Source organism: Triticum aestivum, chromosome 2B (genome assembly GCF_018294505.1).
Source record: "Triticum aestivum cultivar Chinese Spring chromosome 2B, IWGSC CS RefSeq v2.1, whole genome shotgun sequence".
In the NCBI taxonomy this organism is placed as follows: domain Eukaryota; kingdom Viridiplantae; phylum Streptophyta; class Magnoliopsida; order Poales; family Poaceae; genus Triticum; species Triticum aestivum.
Genome location: NC_057798.1, coordinates 489,309,464 through 489,325,343, shown reverse-complemented (window position 1 = coordinate 489,325,343; position 15,880 = coordinate 489,309,464). Strand labels below are relative to the sequence as shown.

General features: G+C 42.8%; 2 protein-coding genes across 2 annotated transcripts; both read right to left on the bottom strand.

Moving 5' to 3' along the window:
• Positions 1 to 5,230: 5,230 nt before the first annotated feature.
• On the bottom strand, positions 5,231 to 7,172 carry LOC123041464 (uncharacterized). The gene is made up of 5 exons (XM_044464068.1): positions 6,890 to 7,172; positions 6,745 to 6,816; positions 6,598 to 6,665; positions 6,296 to 6,489; positions 5,231 to 5,475 (listed from the first exon to the last, which is right to left on the bottom strand). The coding sequence occupies exons 1-5, from the start codon at positions 7,057 to 7,059 to the stop codon at positions 5,350 to 5,352; spliced, it is 630 nt and encodes a 209-aa protein (XP_044320003.1). The 5' UTR covers positions 7,060 to 7,172; the 3' UTR covers positions 5,231 to 5,349.
• Positions 7,173 to 13,975: 6,803 nt separating this feature from the next.
• LOC123041463 (uncharacterized) lies at positions 13,976 to 15,880 on the bottom strand. Its single transcript, XM_044464067.1, has 4 exons — positions 15,451 to 15,880; positions 15,299 to 15,364; positions 15,148 to 15,216; positions 13,976 to 15,068 (listed from the first exon to the last, which is right to left on the bottom strand). The coding sequence occupies exons 1-4, from the start codon at positions 15,863 to 15,865 to the stop codon at positions 14,545 to 14,547; spliced, it is 1,074 nt and encodes a 357-aa protein (XP_044320002.1). The 5' UTR covers positions 15,866 to 15,880; the 3' UTR covers positions 13,976 to 14,544.

Genomic DNA, 15,880 nt, shown 5'->3' with positions numbered 1-15,880 from the left:
ACCTGAGGTGCCACCACCAAAGCTAGGTGACCCGGATTGTCAACTCGGGGCGGATGATCCTCTCTGCTCCATACAATAGGTTGCTTGGACCATCGCAGGTAACGCGGTACTGCCGGTTCAACAGCATTAACAACCCTCTTGTGAAGCTTCTGATCACGCTTGCACAAACTAGTGGTGAACACATGATACTGCCCACCATTCAACTGCTTTGGGTGACTCTGGTAACCCGACTGCTGCTGATTTCCTTGATTACTCTGCTGGTTATTACCACCTTGGTTGTTTTGGTTGCCCTGATTATTCTGAAATCCAGAATTTGAACCACCGCCAGCATGAAAACCTGGACCTGAACCGCCTGATGGACCCTGATCGTACCAGAAAAGATCAGAGTTTTTAAACTCCTTCATAATGTGACAATCTTTCCAAGGTGTGTTGCAGGAACCTCCTTGGTCCCATGTTTTGGGCAAGGCGGATTCAACAAACGCTCCAGATTCATTCCGCCACCGCGCTGGGGCGGTTTACCCTTACGATGCTGCACATTAGCATTAGCCACAAAATCTGAATCCGCTTTACGCTTAGCGTTATTCCCATGACCTCCTTGGTTGTGCTGCTGTCCCTTTGTACCGTCGTTCTTCTTTCCCTTCTCCGGTTTCTCCTCATCAGAATCGGGATCCTTGGTATTATCAGAATCGGCATACTTGACCAAGGCGGCCATGAGGGTGCCCATGTCATTGCAATGGCGCTTGAGCCGTCCCAACTTCATCTTTAGTGACTTAAACCGGCAATTACGCTCCAAGGTGATGATTGCCGAGCCAGCATTAATACGGTCTGATGAATGCAAGACTTCTGAAACCCGGCACACCCAATGAGTTGTTGACTCGTTCTCCCCTTGCACACAGGCGTCGAGATCCACAATGGACATAGGCTGCTTACATGTGTCTTTGAAATTGGCTATAAACCGGGCCTTCAACTGGTCCCATGATTCGATGGAGTTAGGTGGTAAATTTTTCAACCAAGTACGGGCTGTTCCCTCCAACATCATCGTGAAGTACTTTGCACAAGCCGCTTCAGCAACGTCCATCATCTCCATTGCCATCTCATAACTTTCTATCCACGCCTCGGGTGGCTAATCAGCAGTGTAGTTCGACACCTTACGTGGGCCCTTGAAGTCCTTAGGCAATCGCACATTACAGAGAACCGAAATAAGGCATGGCACTCCCCACGAGCTGAAAGCAACTCCAACGCCTCGGTCCACTGATGCTGCCGGCTGAACCGGGGCGGGTTGGTATCGCCCCGTATGTTGTGCTGCCAAAGCGACCTCCCTTCATGCTCTGCCATTATCCACCACATCCTGAGCGTTCGTATCACCACGCACCGGATTAGGCCCTTGAGGGACAATGCAGTGCCGCACACTGCTAGACACCTCCGGTTCATCTATATGCCTGCTATAGCTCTTGCTCGGTCGTGGAGTTGAGTGAACCCTGTCTCGGCTATATGAGTAAGCTTGCTGCTGTGTCAAAGCTGTTTGAAGAAGATCCCTGGCCTGCCGTGTCTCAACCGCTACCGGCGATTCACCTTCAATCGGAATAGCAGCCAACCGGGATGCTGCTTCTATCATATTGTCCAACGGGGTAGAAAAGTGACCCGACAGCGGTGTGGTATACCGCGGCGGGTTGTCCATACGCTGAGGTGGACCCATCACCTGAGGTTGATCCGGAGCCCCGGTCCTTGGATCGGTATCCCGGTTTACTACTGGCGGGTTACTGGTTCCTGCGCCTGGCGTTGCAAAGAGATTCATTGCGTTGTAATCCGCCGACAAGCGAGACTGATGTTTCCTCCTGGATACTTGATTTAAAGTGTTCTGATCCATCAAAAGCCGATAATTCTTAGCTTGAATCCTTTGCGTCTGGGCATCTAAAGCGGCTCGTTCCTCCGCCATCCTGGTTTCCTCAGCCGCTAAGTCCGCTTTGGCTTGTGTTATCTGATCTTTTAGACTCGCAATGTCCGCATTGTGCTGATCCTGTGTCGCTGGTGTAACTGTCGTGGTTAACAAGGCCGCCCAGGCATCCATCAAATCGGAGAGAACTTGAGCCGGCCGGCGCATGGAGCCTCCTGCCCCTACTACCGGTCCAGCCGCCGCCGCCATAGAGTTTTGTAAAGTTGGCTGTGTTCCGGCCATGAAGATACCAACGCGGTTCGGCGTTTCAAGAAATTCTGGAATACTAGTGCCATCGGAATACCCTTCAAACACGCCATCCTAAACTTGGTACAAGGATTCGGTTTCACCAGCGGATGATTCGCCGTCGGAATAAGCGACCGTCTCATCCTCAAACACCGGTTCAGATCCGATCCCGTGGACACATCCCACGAACGCACGCTTCATGGCAGGCTGAATCCGGGCGGGACTTGCATGCTGAGCCGTTTCGACGAGGTCGGTGCAGATGTCCGGCTCATGGCCCGGTTCGCCGATCTTGCCGATGAAGACGTGAATTCCGCCGAAGGGGACCCGGTACCCATACTCGATTGAGCCGGCCTCAGGGCCCCAGCCTGCATCGTCGATGTAGAGCTTGCCGCGACGACTCTTGGTCATCCGGCCCACCACGTATCCTTTGAGTCCTTCAAAGCTGCCCTTCAAGAACTCGAAACCATCGTGCGATAGCCCCACGGTGGGCGCCAACTGTCGTGGAAATATCACGTCAGATGTCCTCATGTAAGGACTTAGTCGTGGAGCCATCGCCGCAGGTTAGCTTAAAGGGGTTAAACCGGACAAAGGACACGAGGGATTTTATACTAGTTCGGCCCCTTCGAGGAAGGTAAGGCCTACATCTAGTTGTGATGGGATTATTGGGGTCTCGCTAACCAGGGAGCTAAACAAGCTATGCCTGGCTATCGAGTTGTGTTTCTTGTCCCTGAACCGCCGCCGGGTCGTCCCCTTATATACACGGGTTGACGCCCGACCGGTCTACAGAGTCCCGAGGCCGACTCATACAAGTGTTCGGCTCGGTCTCTCCTTTCCTTATCTTACAACACAAGTTACATGAATATGGCGGTTTACCACTATGGGCCCTAATCCGCCCTTGGGCTCCGGGCCTCTGAGTTTCATAGTAAAGCGCCATCTTCTAAGTCTTCATGGGCTTCAATATAGTTGAGGGTGAATCGGCCCCTCCTGGGCGGTTTACACTCAGTAGTTATATCCCCAACAAAGTGTGTTGTCCAATTTAAAGGCCCATGCAACATGATCTCAAGACCTATACAGGTAACACATATTGTTTAGGAAATCTGCGACCTTTGACGTGACAGGTGGATACATCTATGAGGACCGAAGACAATATGAGATAATGGTGATACATCGAACTTAATGCATGGTGCCGGCCTAACGACCTTAATTGTGGAGACTACCATGATGTGGCAACGGCGACGCAAGATCATAGTATGAAATATAATCCTACAAGGAGGAGTTATGTAACCTTAGGGTGATCCACCTACCGAATGAGTAAATCAAATACTAAACTCATGATACAAGATAACTGGTATTACCGTCGCACATGCACATTTGATGTATACCATGATCTGAATCTCTCCATGTCTAATCTGTCCATTCAAGAAAAACACTTCTACTTTCTATTTATTTATGTTCTTTACTTTCAAGTTACTATTGTTCTAGTTATCACAAATCTACCATATTTATCATTCTGCTTCGTTTTCTTCTTGGGACACTAACAACGTCTGCAGAATCAAAAGCAGATACTTCACATAAGAACCGTGACAACTTGTGTGTGACAGAATTGTTACTCATAAATATTCTCCTTGGCTCTTCATTGGGACGATTATGATTTGGGATTCTTACACAAAAGTGCTACACCACCCTGTTTGGCTTGCAGGCTATTAGATTGTAATCCTATGAATCAAATAATCCACATAGGGAAAAAATCCCTAAGGATTAGAATCCTTCAAAATTCTTTTTTTTCAAGAATCAACATAATTCCTTTAAAAATCCTTTGAATCAAAGAGTCCCTTAAGATATTTTATGCTTTTTTCGAGATACAAAGAGGTAAAAGTTGGAATCCTCTGATTATAGTTGACTTAATTTTCTTATACAGTTTAGTCACTATTTTTGATATGTCAAGGTTCAATTCAAAAGTTGGTTTCTTCCAAGTTTATCCGTGCAAAACGATTCAAGATATTTTTTTTTTGGACACAAGGTTTCAAGATGAATGCCATTTCCTAATGCAATGTGGGCATACACAAAATATATCATTCTGGCTTGCCCATCAAGAACATCAGATTATCAATATTACTATGTTACACTGTTTAACTGTTGATGGATGTTCCCGCAAAAAAAGGTTATGATGGATGGATGTCACACAAAGTGAAACACTACGATGAGAAAAAGATGTAGGAAGGAGGCAAAAATGTCATATATTTCAGTGCGCATAAGTGGCCATAAGGCCATTGCCTCTGGACTACTCGATCACAAAAATAAAACCATATTTATTATTTCAAGGTAGAATGAACTAAAGGCATTGGCATTACCCTAAAAGAAGAAACAATACAAAGAAATAAAACAAAAGTGAAAGCGGTTCTAAGGTAGAATAAACTAAGTGCATTGGTATTACCCTGAAAAAATAGAAATGAAGAAAAAAAAACTTAAAATAAACAATAAAAAATCACACTTGGTTTGCATATAATTTACACTATTGTAGAATATTCAAGATCAAGCAAATAATAGTACAACTTATAGACAGTAGTATAAGTTGCACACACATTGCATAGAACCTGCATATATACATTCATATAATTTACACTATTGGAGATTAATCACTTCTCAACACGTGAAAAATGAGTTGCATTTGATATCATTGGTGTTGCCTCATAATCACACACGCGTGCAGAGGGACAGGCGGAAAAGTGTTCTGGCTTTAACAAATATTGTTGTATTTATCAAAATATATTTATATTTCCATAAAAAATAAAATGGAAAAAGGAAAAAGTGACTGACTAGAGAAAACATTCATGTGACTGATAATATAGAAAAACGGGTAAAAAGTTCTGCTGGGTAGGCCGTTCCTTCAGTGTTCTTAGTGGAGACTACCAGATATGGTGAGCTTTAAGGGATACGAAAACAATGTAAAGTTAGTGTAATTTTGTAAACACAAGCAGTTCAATATGTATACGTTTCCTAGAATTCTGTACTGAAACAAAAACTCATGACTATAAGACAAAGGCCAAATGATAATGATGAACTCGAGCTGTTACTGGTTATTATTCGACATTGTATATATAATTATATACACCCCGTGCGAATGCACGGTCGACGACTAGTTATATTTATTTGCCTGTAAGACATGTTTCTTATATGTTGTCCGTTTCTTTCCTTTTGGGTTCTTCATCTATGACTCCTCTTTCTCCACTCTCCTTCATGACCGCGTCGATGATAGGACCGACCACGGAATCCACCTCTTCCGTTATCTCATCAACCTGCGTTAACCAGGAAAGATAGAGAGTTTCATTTATGCCCTCCTACATGACAACGAATATCATCACATGCTAAGCAGTAAGTGCCCCACATGTTGCTCAGTGTACTACTCCCTCCGTCTCATAATGTAAGACATTTTTTATCACTAATGTAGTGTCAAAAACGTCTTACATTATGGGACGGAGGGAGTACCAATTAGCTGCCATCTAATTTAGCATGACGTTTTGGTTCTCCAGAGCAAATGAACAGTAAATTCAGAATGTATATCAAATAAATAAATAAAAATCTGATTTTTCACATATCCATGTAGTGTTCAAGGATGTTTGACAATTTTCACGCGAAACTGCACAATTTTGTTCGTCGGCCAAAAAACAAGATTCAGTGGTCTACAAATGCTAAACATGGGGCACTCAACTTGGTTTGCTGCACAAGTCAATATGATTGGACTTTTCCTCTAAGCATTTGCAGATAATATTTGTACATGAACATGTCCATGTCCAAAAAAAAATTTGTAGTCTTTTTATATCTGCAAAAATATTTTTAACGCGCAGGAGCAAATGCTATCCGGAGGATATCCGCTACATAAGTAGTGTAGCAACGCTGCTTAACATGCTTGTCCCTATAACTCCAGAAGTCAACACGCATCTCTAACTTGCGGATATAGCATGGAATGGCCGGTAACTTGCACGGCTGCACCATGACCTAGTTAAGCAACAGCACTGAACATCAGCAGCTGCCGTAGTGTAAACGTTGAGGAACTTTCAGCTTTGGATTCACAGGAAGCCAAAACGTGCAAGTAATAAACTAAGCAATCAACCTAACCTTATGGATTAGTGCCTCGGCTTTCTCGGCGTCCTCCTCGATCGCATCGGCGACGGCCTTGATCCTGGATGCTGCCTCCTTGAGGCCTTCATTTTCGGGAAACGCTTCGGCGACCTCGCCGGCGACTTTCTCGGCAGCTTCGGCCACCGTGTCGATTACCTCGACCGCCACCTCTGCTGTCTTCTCCACCTTATCTACAAATGCGATTTAGAATTACAACCAGACAGAAGTTGAGATGAAAATGCACGCTAAGATCAACAGATGACATATACAGAAGTCGTGGATATCTGAATCAGATTTACCTTCCAATGCTCTTATCTTTCTATAAATCGGTATTGCAACAAGGACGGCACCGACGACCAGGGTCACCCTGAGAGAACCATACATAGCCTGTGAATGTGAGAAGGAAATCGACGAAACGCGTGTAACCGTACCCCCTCTGCACTCACCATGAAGGCATGTTGGGCATAGGGAGATTTCCTCTTGGTAAATTTTGGGGGCCTGGAACAGCTGCGGGGATTCTGAAAATGACACGTGAAATATACTGAACGATCTTGTACAGTAACTGCATCCTAAGAACAAGAAGGCACTTACTGTGTTGCTCTCCTGATCGGCAGGTTATGGTTGGCGCCCCAGAACTTCATGGCAAGGATTCGCGGGCGATGAGCCGATGCGAATGAAACTGTGCTCCTTCGATGCCGAGAAATCTCCGGAGTGTAGAGCGCCAAGGCTTTGGAAGCAATGGAAGATATGAGGATCGCCATGCGTGAGATCTTAGGGAAGAAGGTTTCTTCGACGTCGAAGCTACTCTTTATGGGTTTCTACGGCACATAACTTGTGGCAACCTGCTTGTGTTGCTTTCTTCTGCAGAGTTATGCTCAACTTAGATCTTATCAGTCTGCACCAACCATTCAAACGTGAAAGTGACAATCAGTTCACATTACCAGGATATCTATAAACTGCTTTAGTATACATAGAGACACGCGGTTGCCTGGTTCCTTAAATTGGGTTGCACGACAGAGGTTGACTGTCAAGTAAGATTGAAAAAATGTTTTTCCAAAAAAAGAGAGATTGAATAAATGAAACGTTACTTCTGACACCTCTGTGCCAGAAAATACCTGCACTCCAAAGGCCTCTCCCTCTTGGTCGCCATGATGGCGGCGCCTACGGGCGTCATTTCCTTCTTGAAGGCGTCGTCGCAGTTACTCTTCGTCCTCCATGTTGCTTCGAGGGAAACCTTGATCCTTGGATCATGCGGTGGCGTCGCTCCGCTTTCGCGCCTCTTTTTTTTGCGAGAAAACTTCCGATCTATTCAACATCTGTCAAGGTAATACAAAGAACACTAGAAGTCAAATTTACATCCAGGTTCATAAACCACCTAGCGATGACTACATGCACTGAAGCGAGCCGAAGGCGCCGCAGTCATCGCCTCTCCCTCGTCGGAGTCGGGCAAACATTGGTGTAGTACCCGACTTATCGTACACGGCTCCGTCTCTTCGTGGTGATTCATTCACGGTTGAGAACTCCGAAGACTTCAAGCGGCTTCCTCGTGTAGTTTACTTGGAGTGTTTTGGGGTAGAGTAGTTGTTCATTAACACCCATGTATCTACCCTTTTTGTTTGCGGGTGCCATGTATCTAGCCTTCTATGTGTGTTGTATGGATGTATTTGTATGATTGTTGCTTTATATATAAAGCGGAGCGGAAAACTCTTTGGGTAAAGGTTGTAGAAGGTTTCATTCTTTATTTTGTTCTGTTTTTCTCTTCATCATTTTTCTTGGGTTTTATTTAAGATTTTTTTTCAGATTTTCCTTTCCTTTTCTTTTTACCCCCTTTTCTTGTCCTTTTTCATTTTTGAATTTGATGAACATTTTTTGGCTTGCGAACATTTTCAAATCCATAAACTTTTTTAAAATCCAAAAATATTTTTCAAATCTTTGAACAGTTCTCCAATTTTTTCATCATTTTTAGAGCCTTGAACACTTTAGAAAACCGCATTTTTTTAAATGTGAATATTCTCCAATTCAAGAACATTTTAAAATTCACAAGAACTTTGGAAATATTTTCAAATTCGTATTTTTTTCCTAAATTTACAAAAATTATTCAAATTCACCTTCATTTTCAAATTCGTGCTTTCTTTTTCAAATTCATGAACATTTTCTAATTTGTCTTTTCTTCCTCAAATTCATCAATACTTTCAAAATTCACAAGCATTTTAAATTTGTGAACATTAAACAAAAATTATAAACATGTTTTGAGCATCTTTGGGAGTTTTGTGCGGTGTGAAACAAAGGGAAGAAAAAACCCACATATCATATCTACACTACGCAATTTTAGGAAGCTTATGGATGGTTTTTTCTTTTTTATTCTTTGTTGTTTTCTAAACATGTTTTTTTGGGTTTCTTGATTGGTTTTTTATTCTCTGTTTTTTTTGTTTCTTCTTCGTTTCATTTTTCTTTCCTCTCTATTTCTTTCCATTTCTCTTTTCAAAATTTATTAATACTTTTTGAAAAACTAAAATATTTTAAATTTGTGAATGTTTTTAAGTTACACTTTTTTTTGACTTTTTGGACATTTTGCGAGTTTACGAAAATTTTATGATTTCGTGAATTGTTTTTGAATCCACAAACTTTTTTGAATTCATGAACATTTTTCAATAACTGAACATTTTTCAATGGTTCCACCAGCGGTTCAGGGAAGCTTCAGATTGTTTTTCTTTTCTTTTGTTTGTGCTTTCACAACCAGTTTTCCAGGCTTTCTTGGTTGGTTTTTAGACTCTATTTTCTCTTTTTGTGTTGTTTCCTTCTCCTTTTCTTTTCATTTTCTTTTCCAATTCATCAATTCTTTATAAAAAATATACAAATATTTTCAATTCTTGAAGACCTGTTAAGTTACAAAAAAAGTTACCGACTTAGCGGATACTTTTCAAACTTGGTAACATATTATGATTTCTTATTTTTTTTGAATCTGTGAATTTTTTTGTATTCGTGAGTATATTTTTGAGTTACCCGTGATTGTATTTTGAATTCATGAGCAATTTTGGAATTCACCAATAGTGTTTGAATGCGCAAATAGTTTTTTAGATCTGTATACATTTTTTGAATTCGCTGCAAACATACTTTTCAATTTGTGAACATTTTGTGAATTCAGAAACATTATTTGAAAGCATGAGCATTTCTGAATTCGTGACCATTTTCTTACCACAATCATATTTTGAATTCATGAATTTTTGAAATGCACAATGATTTTCGTAATTCGTCATGAACATATGTTCTTGAATTCGTTGGAATTAGAATTGATGAGTATTTTTTGAATCCATGGACAATTTTTCAATATGTGAACATTTTTTGAATCACGAGCATTTCTGGAATTCACAATTTTTTTAACACTTTCTCGAATTCATGAATAATTTTTGAGTTAATGAACATTTTTTATTCGTCAACAATTTTCCAATTTATGAACTTTTTAAAATAAGTGAATATTTTTTTAAAAAAATAAAACTATTCAAAGTTAAAAAAAATGCGAAAAAAGTCGGTTCCCATTGCTACTTGGGGAGGGCTAAATTTGGTCCAGGATTGGTGGAATGCGACGGTTCTTCGCCGTGGCCACAGGAGGAAGGCGGTCTCCTCGCTGCTCATGCTAGTGGCACATGAGGTTAGGAAAGAGAGAAATGCTAGGGTTTTCTGCAACAAGGCATCGATGCCCTATATTGTCATTGATAACATTAAAGGGGAGGTAAAGAATTGTGTTCTCCGCATGGCAAAATATTTGAGCTCAATCATGTCACGAGAGTAGGCTGTTTTGCTTCCATCTTTTGAGGGTCCATTACCTTGTTCCTTTTCTCCTTTACTAGTTAAATGCCCGTGCGTTGCTACGGACGATAGATGATTCAAATACAATGTTCATGTTACATAATTATTATGTTAAGCAATGTCATGAGCAAACAGTGAATAATTATCTTATATCTTAATTTTGTCGACCACCCATTGATTGAAGCACAAACTTCACTTAGCAAATCATATTATCGTATGACAATCAAGTTAAGCAATTTCTATAACCAATTATTGCACGGTTATTTGAAATCACAGTTGGTTCAATTTCTCTCGGTAACACACAATACCAAGCTTTGTGTTAAACATGAATGACTCCCCATGACGGAGGTGACCTGCACAAAATAAACCTCCCATAATTAAAAATTTGGAAATATCTAGTTTAATTCAAAAATATATGTACACATAATTACTGAAAGTATAAGTGACAGATGTCTCACCTATGATGTAAGTACCTCCCTATAGACGATGTTCCTCGTGTAATTACCAACAGGACAGTTGGAGCTCTTGTTCTTGCGGTAATCTGAGCTATTCCTGCTGCTATCGTCTGAGATCTTTTTCTTATTGTTGGAGCTCTTGTTTTTGCTGTAATTTGAGCTATTCCTTCTACTATCGTCTGAGACATTTTTCTCATTGTCTGTAGCCGGGGCGGTAAGGATCTTGATGTTCTTTCTAGCAGTGGATCTAGATAGCGCGACATACAACTGCCCATGAGAACACTGACTCGGGCAAGTATATACCCGCGTTCGGGATAGTCTGCCCCTGTGCCTTGTTGACCGTCATGGCAAAGCTGAGCCTAATAGGAAACTGCTTCCTCTTGAACTGGAAAGGGAACATCTCGTCATCACTGGGACAAAGGGGGGGTCCTAGCACAATTTCTGCATCGATGACATTCCTCTGGAATCCTCGAACCACCAGCCTCGTGCTATTGCAAAGTCCATTTGCGGGGTCAATATTTCTGAGCAATATAATAGGGCAGTTTATCTTGAGCTTCAACACATGTGGAGGCAACCCATTAGGGGTCAAAGTGTTAAGGAACTCAGATGGATAATAGTTATGAGGGTCATCGACTGTTGAATCAAAGCTATGATACACCATCTCATCTCCGTGGAATCGGTTGATCATCTTTATATTTATCCTATCCACACAATCATTTCGCATCGATAAGATTGCTCTGGAGGTGATGTAGTTTGGATCAGACATATTAGCACCGAGGCTGGGAAAAACATTATCTATCAGTGTATCAAGATTAGTGCCCTTCCCAGTACAGGGCACACATATCTCGTCCGGAAGGCGGACACAACCATCATTATTGGTCTCCTCCTTGCCATCACCAATGCGCAACAAGTATTCAGCAAACCACGGGTCGCTATGTGCCCTCATATTGCGTACCAACTTTAGGTGGCGCATGCAATCCCAAAGGTAAGACCTACGCAGTGAAGAATCAATTATCTGAGCCCTTGACCCCTTACGGACAATAGGGAGGACTTGCCTGAAATATCCACAGAATACAACTGTCTTTCCATCGAATGGTCGGTCTGGTCGGCTCATTATATCGCGCATACTATTGTCTAGCGCCTCCACTGCCTGCCTCTTTGTCATCGAAGCCTCATCCCATATAATGAGGGAAGCTGGCTGTAAGAGCTTGGCAGTTCCACTCTGTTTAGTGAAGCTACAAAACCCACCATCGTCAATGCTTAGCGGTATCTTGAACCGTGAATGAGCTGTTCTCCCTCCGGGCATTATGGTAGCTGCAACGCCGGACGTGGCTGTTGCTACTGCAATCTTTTTCTGTCCACGGACTTTTGCAAGAAGTGCCCTATATAGATAAGTCTTCCCGGTGCCTCCAGGCCCATCCACAAACAATACGCCACCCTCATCACTGTCAACAACATACATAATTTCATCATAGGCTTTCCTCTGATCTGAATTAAGTGAGTCTGATAGATTTGTGTCATCAACATTGAGCTCAATGGTGGATTCCTCGAAGATCTCCCTTGGCATGCTGGAAGTAGTGTCATATTCTTCATTGATACCAGGAAGAGGGAATGACTCTATGTCCTTTCCCATTGATTGTAGCATATTCCTGATATCTATCAGAACCATTTGCTCAACTGCAACTTTGGATGGATTGTTGCGGCGATAGTCTTCTGACATTGCCTCCAGGTGCTTCTCCCAGAGTCCACGCACATTACTTGGCTCACAGAATACCAATATTGTTGCAAAGAGCCTTCGTAGAGATGATGGCATCTCGTATAACGTAGATTCAGTAAGGGACTCATCAAGTGTGTTGTCTCCTTCGATCAATCCCCTTCTCTCTGCAGCTTCACGAAATGTTGGTAGGATCTCACCATTAACTGTCCTTAGGTCCTCATAGGATGTGGCGCCAGTGACATGGTTTAAGAGGACCCGTAGGTAATAGCGTTCACCCTCCGCGGGATGAGCTGCCACAATTCTTTCAACTTGTCCACCTGTATCTCGTTCCCTTCTTCTCCAGTATTTATTTTTCTTACTTTTCTGCCAGGTATACCACTCAGGGAAGTCCCTATACAAGATAGACCGAGCCTCCTCATGTAACCTATTTGCCTCAAAGTACTCTGTAAGCATTGACTTCTCAGCACCTTCCTGGCTAACCACTCGTTCGATATCTTGGCCCTTTCTGAATGACACCATGTGCATGTTGGGCAGATGGAGTTGCAACTGCATCACAGGTGGTGAGTTCTTGCTCAATTCAAAGCCATATATCCTCCATAATGCTTCCGGAGGAGTCACCCACCTAGCGTCCCTATCTGTTTGATCTCATCTATACCTCCATTTTTGTTAGCCTTGTCAGACTCACTCAGAGAAATAGATGCTCGATCATGACCCTTGTATATGTACTTGAACAGGTATTTAACAGCCTTTATGCTTCCACATGCCTCAACATTGATGTGACAATTGAAGTAACGCAGGAGGTGCGGATTGTATGGGACGACCCACCTATTATCCAGCCATTCCTTTCGGACCATTGCTTTAGAACTGTCATCACGTCGTCTGTATAACGGATAGGAATCCTTGCCCTGCAACGTAGCCGCATTGAAAGGTCGAGGATAGTGATTCTTGCAAGCAGGACGGCCTTTTGTGCATGGGCAGTCACGATTCAAAGCACCACAAGGTCCATGCATCATATGCTTCACGACCATCTTGTACAATTCTGGGTACTTCTTCTTGTTTGGGAGCTCGGCTGAGATAAGACGGTCATATTGCTCGGGGCATGTGAGCTTGTACCGCCCCTCCATGATGAGAAGGAAGTGGGCATGAGGCAGACCCCTCTTCTGGAATTCCACCACATAAACATAAGCCCTCACCTTGCCCAGGATGTCCTTCTAAAGCAACTTATTCTTGAGTTCCTCCAACTTTGCCCTAAAAACATGAACAACGAGATCTGGATGATCCTGAGGTGTCTGACCGGGGTAGAGTTCCTCCCTAATCTCATCCCAGTTTGGGTTGCATGTCATTGTGAGGAAGACGTCCGGCTTGCCATACTTTCGAACTAAGGCCATGGCATCCATGTAGCGACGCCTCTTGTCCCGTGGACCACCGATAAAAGATGTAGATAACACTTTTCCAATAGCATCTGCCCTACCCTCACCAACATGTAAGCTATCCACCAAGCATTGGTATAGGTCCGCCCTTATCGTATCTTGATGGCCCCATATATAGTCCAACCGGGAGTTCTCTATCTTGATGTGTGTGTCTACCGCAAACTGTTGGAAAAGACGCTTACCATAGAGGATTGGGTTGAATATCCCAGGACGCATCTGAAATGTGTAGCAATAGTAGTCCCGCACAGATACACATAGTCTCCCTCTGGAACCTGCATAGAAAATTGAAAAAATATGGTGTTGTAAACTGGAGAGTATAGTGCGAACTATGAACTGCGCATGTAATAACTAAGCGCAACACTAACCTGCATTATCATCCTCGTCCTCATCATCTTTATCACCAGGATTAGAGGAGTCATCACTATGACCATGAGCTAGACGGGCTGCACGAGCTGCCATCACAGTTTCATAGGACACACCTTCCTTCGAGATATCAGCATGCCACCCAAGTTCGCCTCTAGGGAAGAATAGAGGGTACGACAACGCATCATAGCATCCATGATAGGACTTGATTCCGTATATATCTATATTCTTCCCATGCAGGATGACACTATTACCGAACTGTCTACGACGTTCACTGCCCTCCACCCACACAGCTGCTACTTCTGAAGTGGTCGGCGCATTATATCTTCTCTGATCCATCCTTTGGTCAAGGTTAAGTGTTATGTGATAGTCATCCATATCATCAACATGCCCCATACTATGGAGGTGTTCAGAGTATGGGTTGCCACGAAGTATGTCGACCAGTCGTGTGATTACTTCTTTGTCTTTCTGGCACTACTCTTTGCGACAACTGCGATACCTATGCTCTAAACTGGGATCATTATCATAGAAGTAGAGCTCCAGATGACTACGATCCAAACCATCTTGTTTGCCAAATGACCGTATATTGTGGTACATTTGGCCATGGGCACGGAATGTGTAGATAGGATGCTTTAATGTGTTAGTGGTATCACTATCAAGGTGACAATATAGTGAGGTGAATGAGAAATGGCTATTGAAAAACCTGATGTTGTCACGAAAATGCCTAGCAGCAGGGTCATCACTCGTCCATAGCTTCATGAGCTCAGGAGGCGTATCCGGGTTGGCTAGTTTGATCTTCCCCTTACGGCAGCAAAACCCCATGGTCTCACGCTCAAACTTCTTGGCATAGCAGTGCTTGCAGTCTTCCACTGGCTTCAACTTGTGTGTGTCTGTTGGGATCTTGCTATACACCATGTCATAGGGATCTGGAATGCTTGCAACTGAGGCAGACTCGTTGTCAGACTCGTCCATTTCAATATCGTCATCGGTGTCATCCTCTGAAATGATAGTGAACATATGAGTACTAAAATCATGCACATGATGTGCACGCTACAACGTGGAACATGTCTAAAGTACCATTCCCAGCGAACATGTAGCCTTCCTCGTCTTCTGAGTCTTCCTCCAAGATGACGCCCTCTTCACCACCTATTGTATAGTTATATATGAGCCCCATGCCTCAAATAGGTTGTGCAATGTTTTTTGTTCTTAAAATTCTAAAAAAACTTACCATAATCATTGCCTTGTGAGTGTGTTGGGTGTTTTTGGGCAGTCTCGCGCGTTGGAGATATGTTTTCTGTTAATATAAAACATAAAGTTATGGTCATTACAACTATCAGTGAATTCCATTAGAGAATTATAATAACAAAGGAAGAACATTACCATTATTAACAATGATCGATTGGGTTTGGTGTTCTAAACCATTTACGCCTTCCAAATTCATCGACGAGGTTTCATCCATCGATGCAGTCTCATTCTTCTTAGTACTTTCATAGAATGCTTCGTTTCGACGACACATCAATGTGTGTCGTTCTCCATGTGTTATATGTTTTCTCCGTGATATTTCACTCACATCCATATCATGGGTCTCCCCATCTGCCATCTGCTCCGAAGTAGACTGAATATAAACAAGGGTTCCGCTGACTTTAGGAATAGACCAATCACATGTGGGTATGGAGCCATCACGAACAATCTTAGGGATATACAATGGGTTCTCCATGGCTATGGAATCCTTGCTCAGAGTATTGCGCACTGACGCACGCAATGCCATCTTTGTGTGCTTTTGATTGGGAGTCATATTGGCATAACTTGC

Coding starts and splice junctions, on each gene's coding strand:
- LOC123041464 (XM_044464068.1), bottom strand. CDS start 7,059: ATGGCGATCCTCATATCTTCCATTGCTTCCAAAGCCTTGGCGCTCTAC. Junction 6,817..6,889: donor CCGATCAGGAGAGCAACACA/GTAAGTGCCTTC, acceptor TGTCATTTTCAG/AATCCCCGCAGCTGTTCCAG. Junction 5,476..6,295: donor CCGAGGCACTAATCCATAAG/GTTAGGTTGATT, acceptor TGGTTAACGCAG/GTTGATGAGATAACGGAAGA.
- LOC123041463 (XM_044464067.1), bottom strand. CDS start 15,865: ATGACTCCCAATCAAAAGCACACAAAGATGGCATTGCGTGCGTCAGTG. Junction 15,365..15,450: donor ATCGATCATTGTTAATAATG/GTAATGTTCTTC, acceptor TTATATTAACAG/AAAACATATCTCCAACGCGC. Junction 15,069..15,147: donor CTACATGTTCGCTGGGAATG/GTACTTTAGACA, acceptor CTATCATTTCAG/AGGATGACACCGATGACGAT.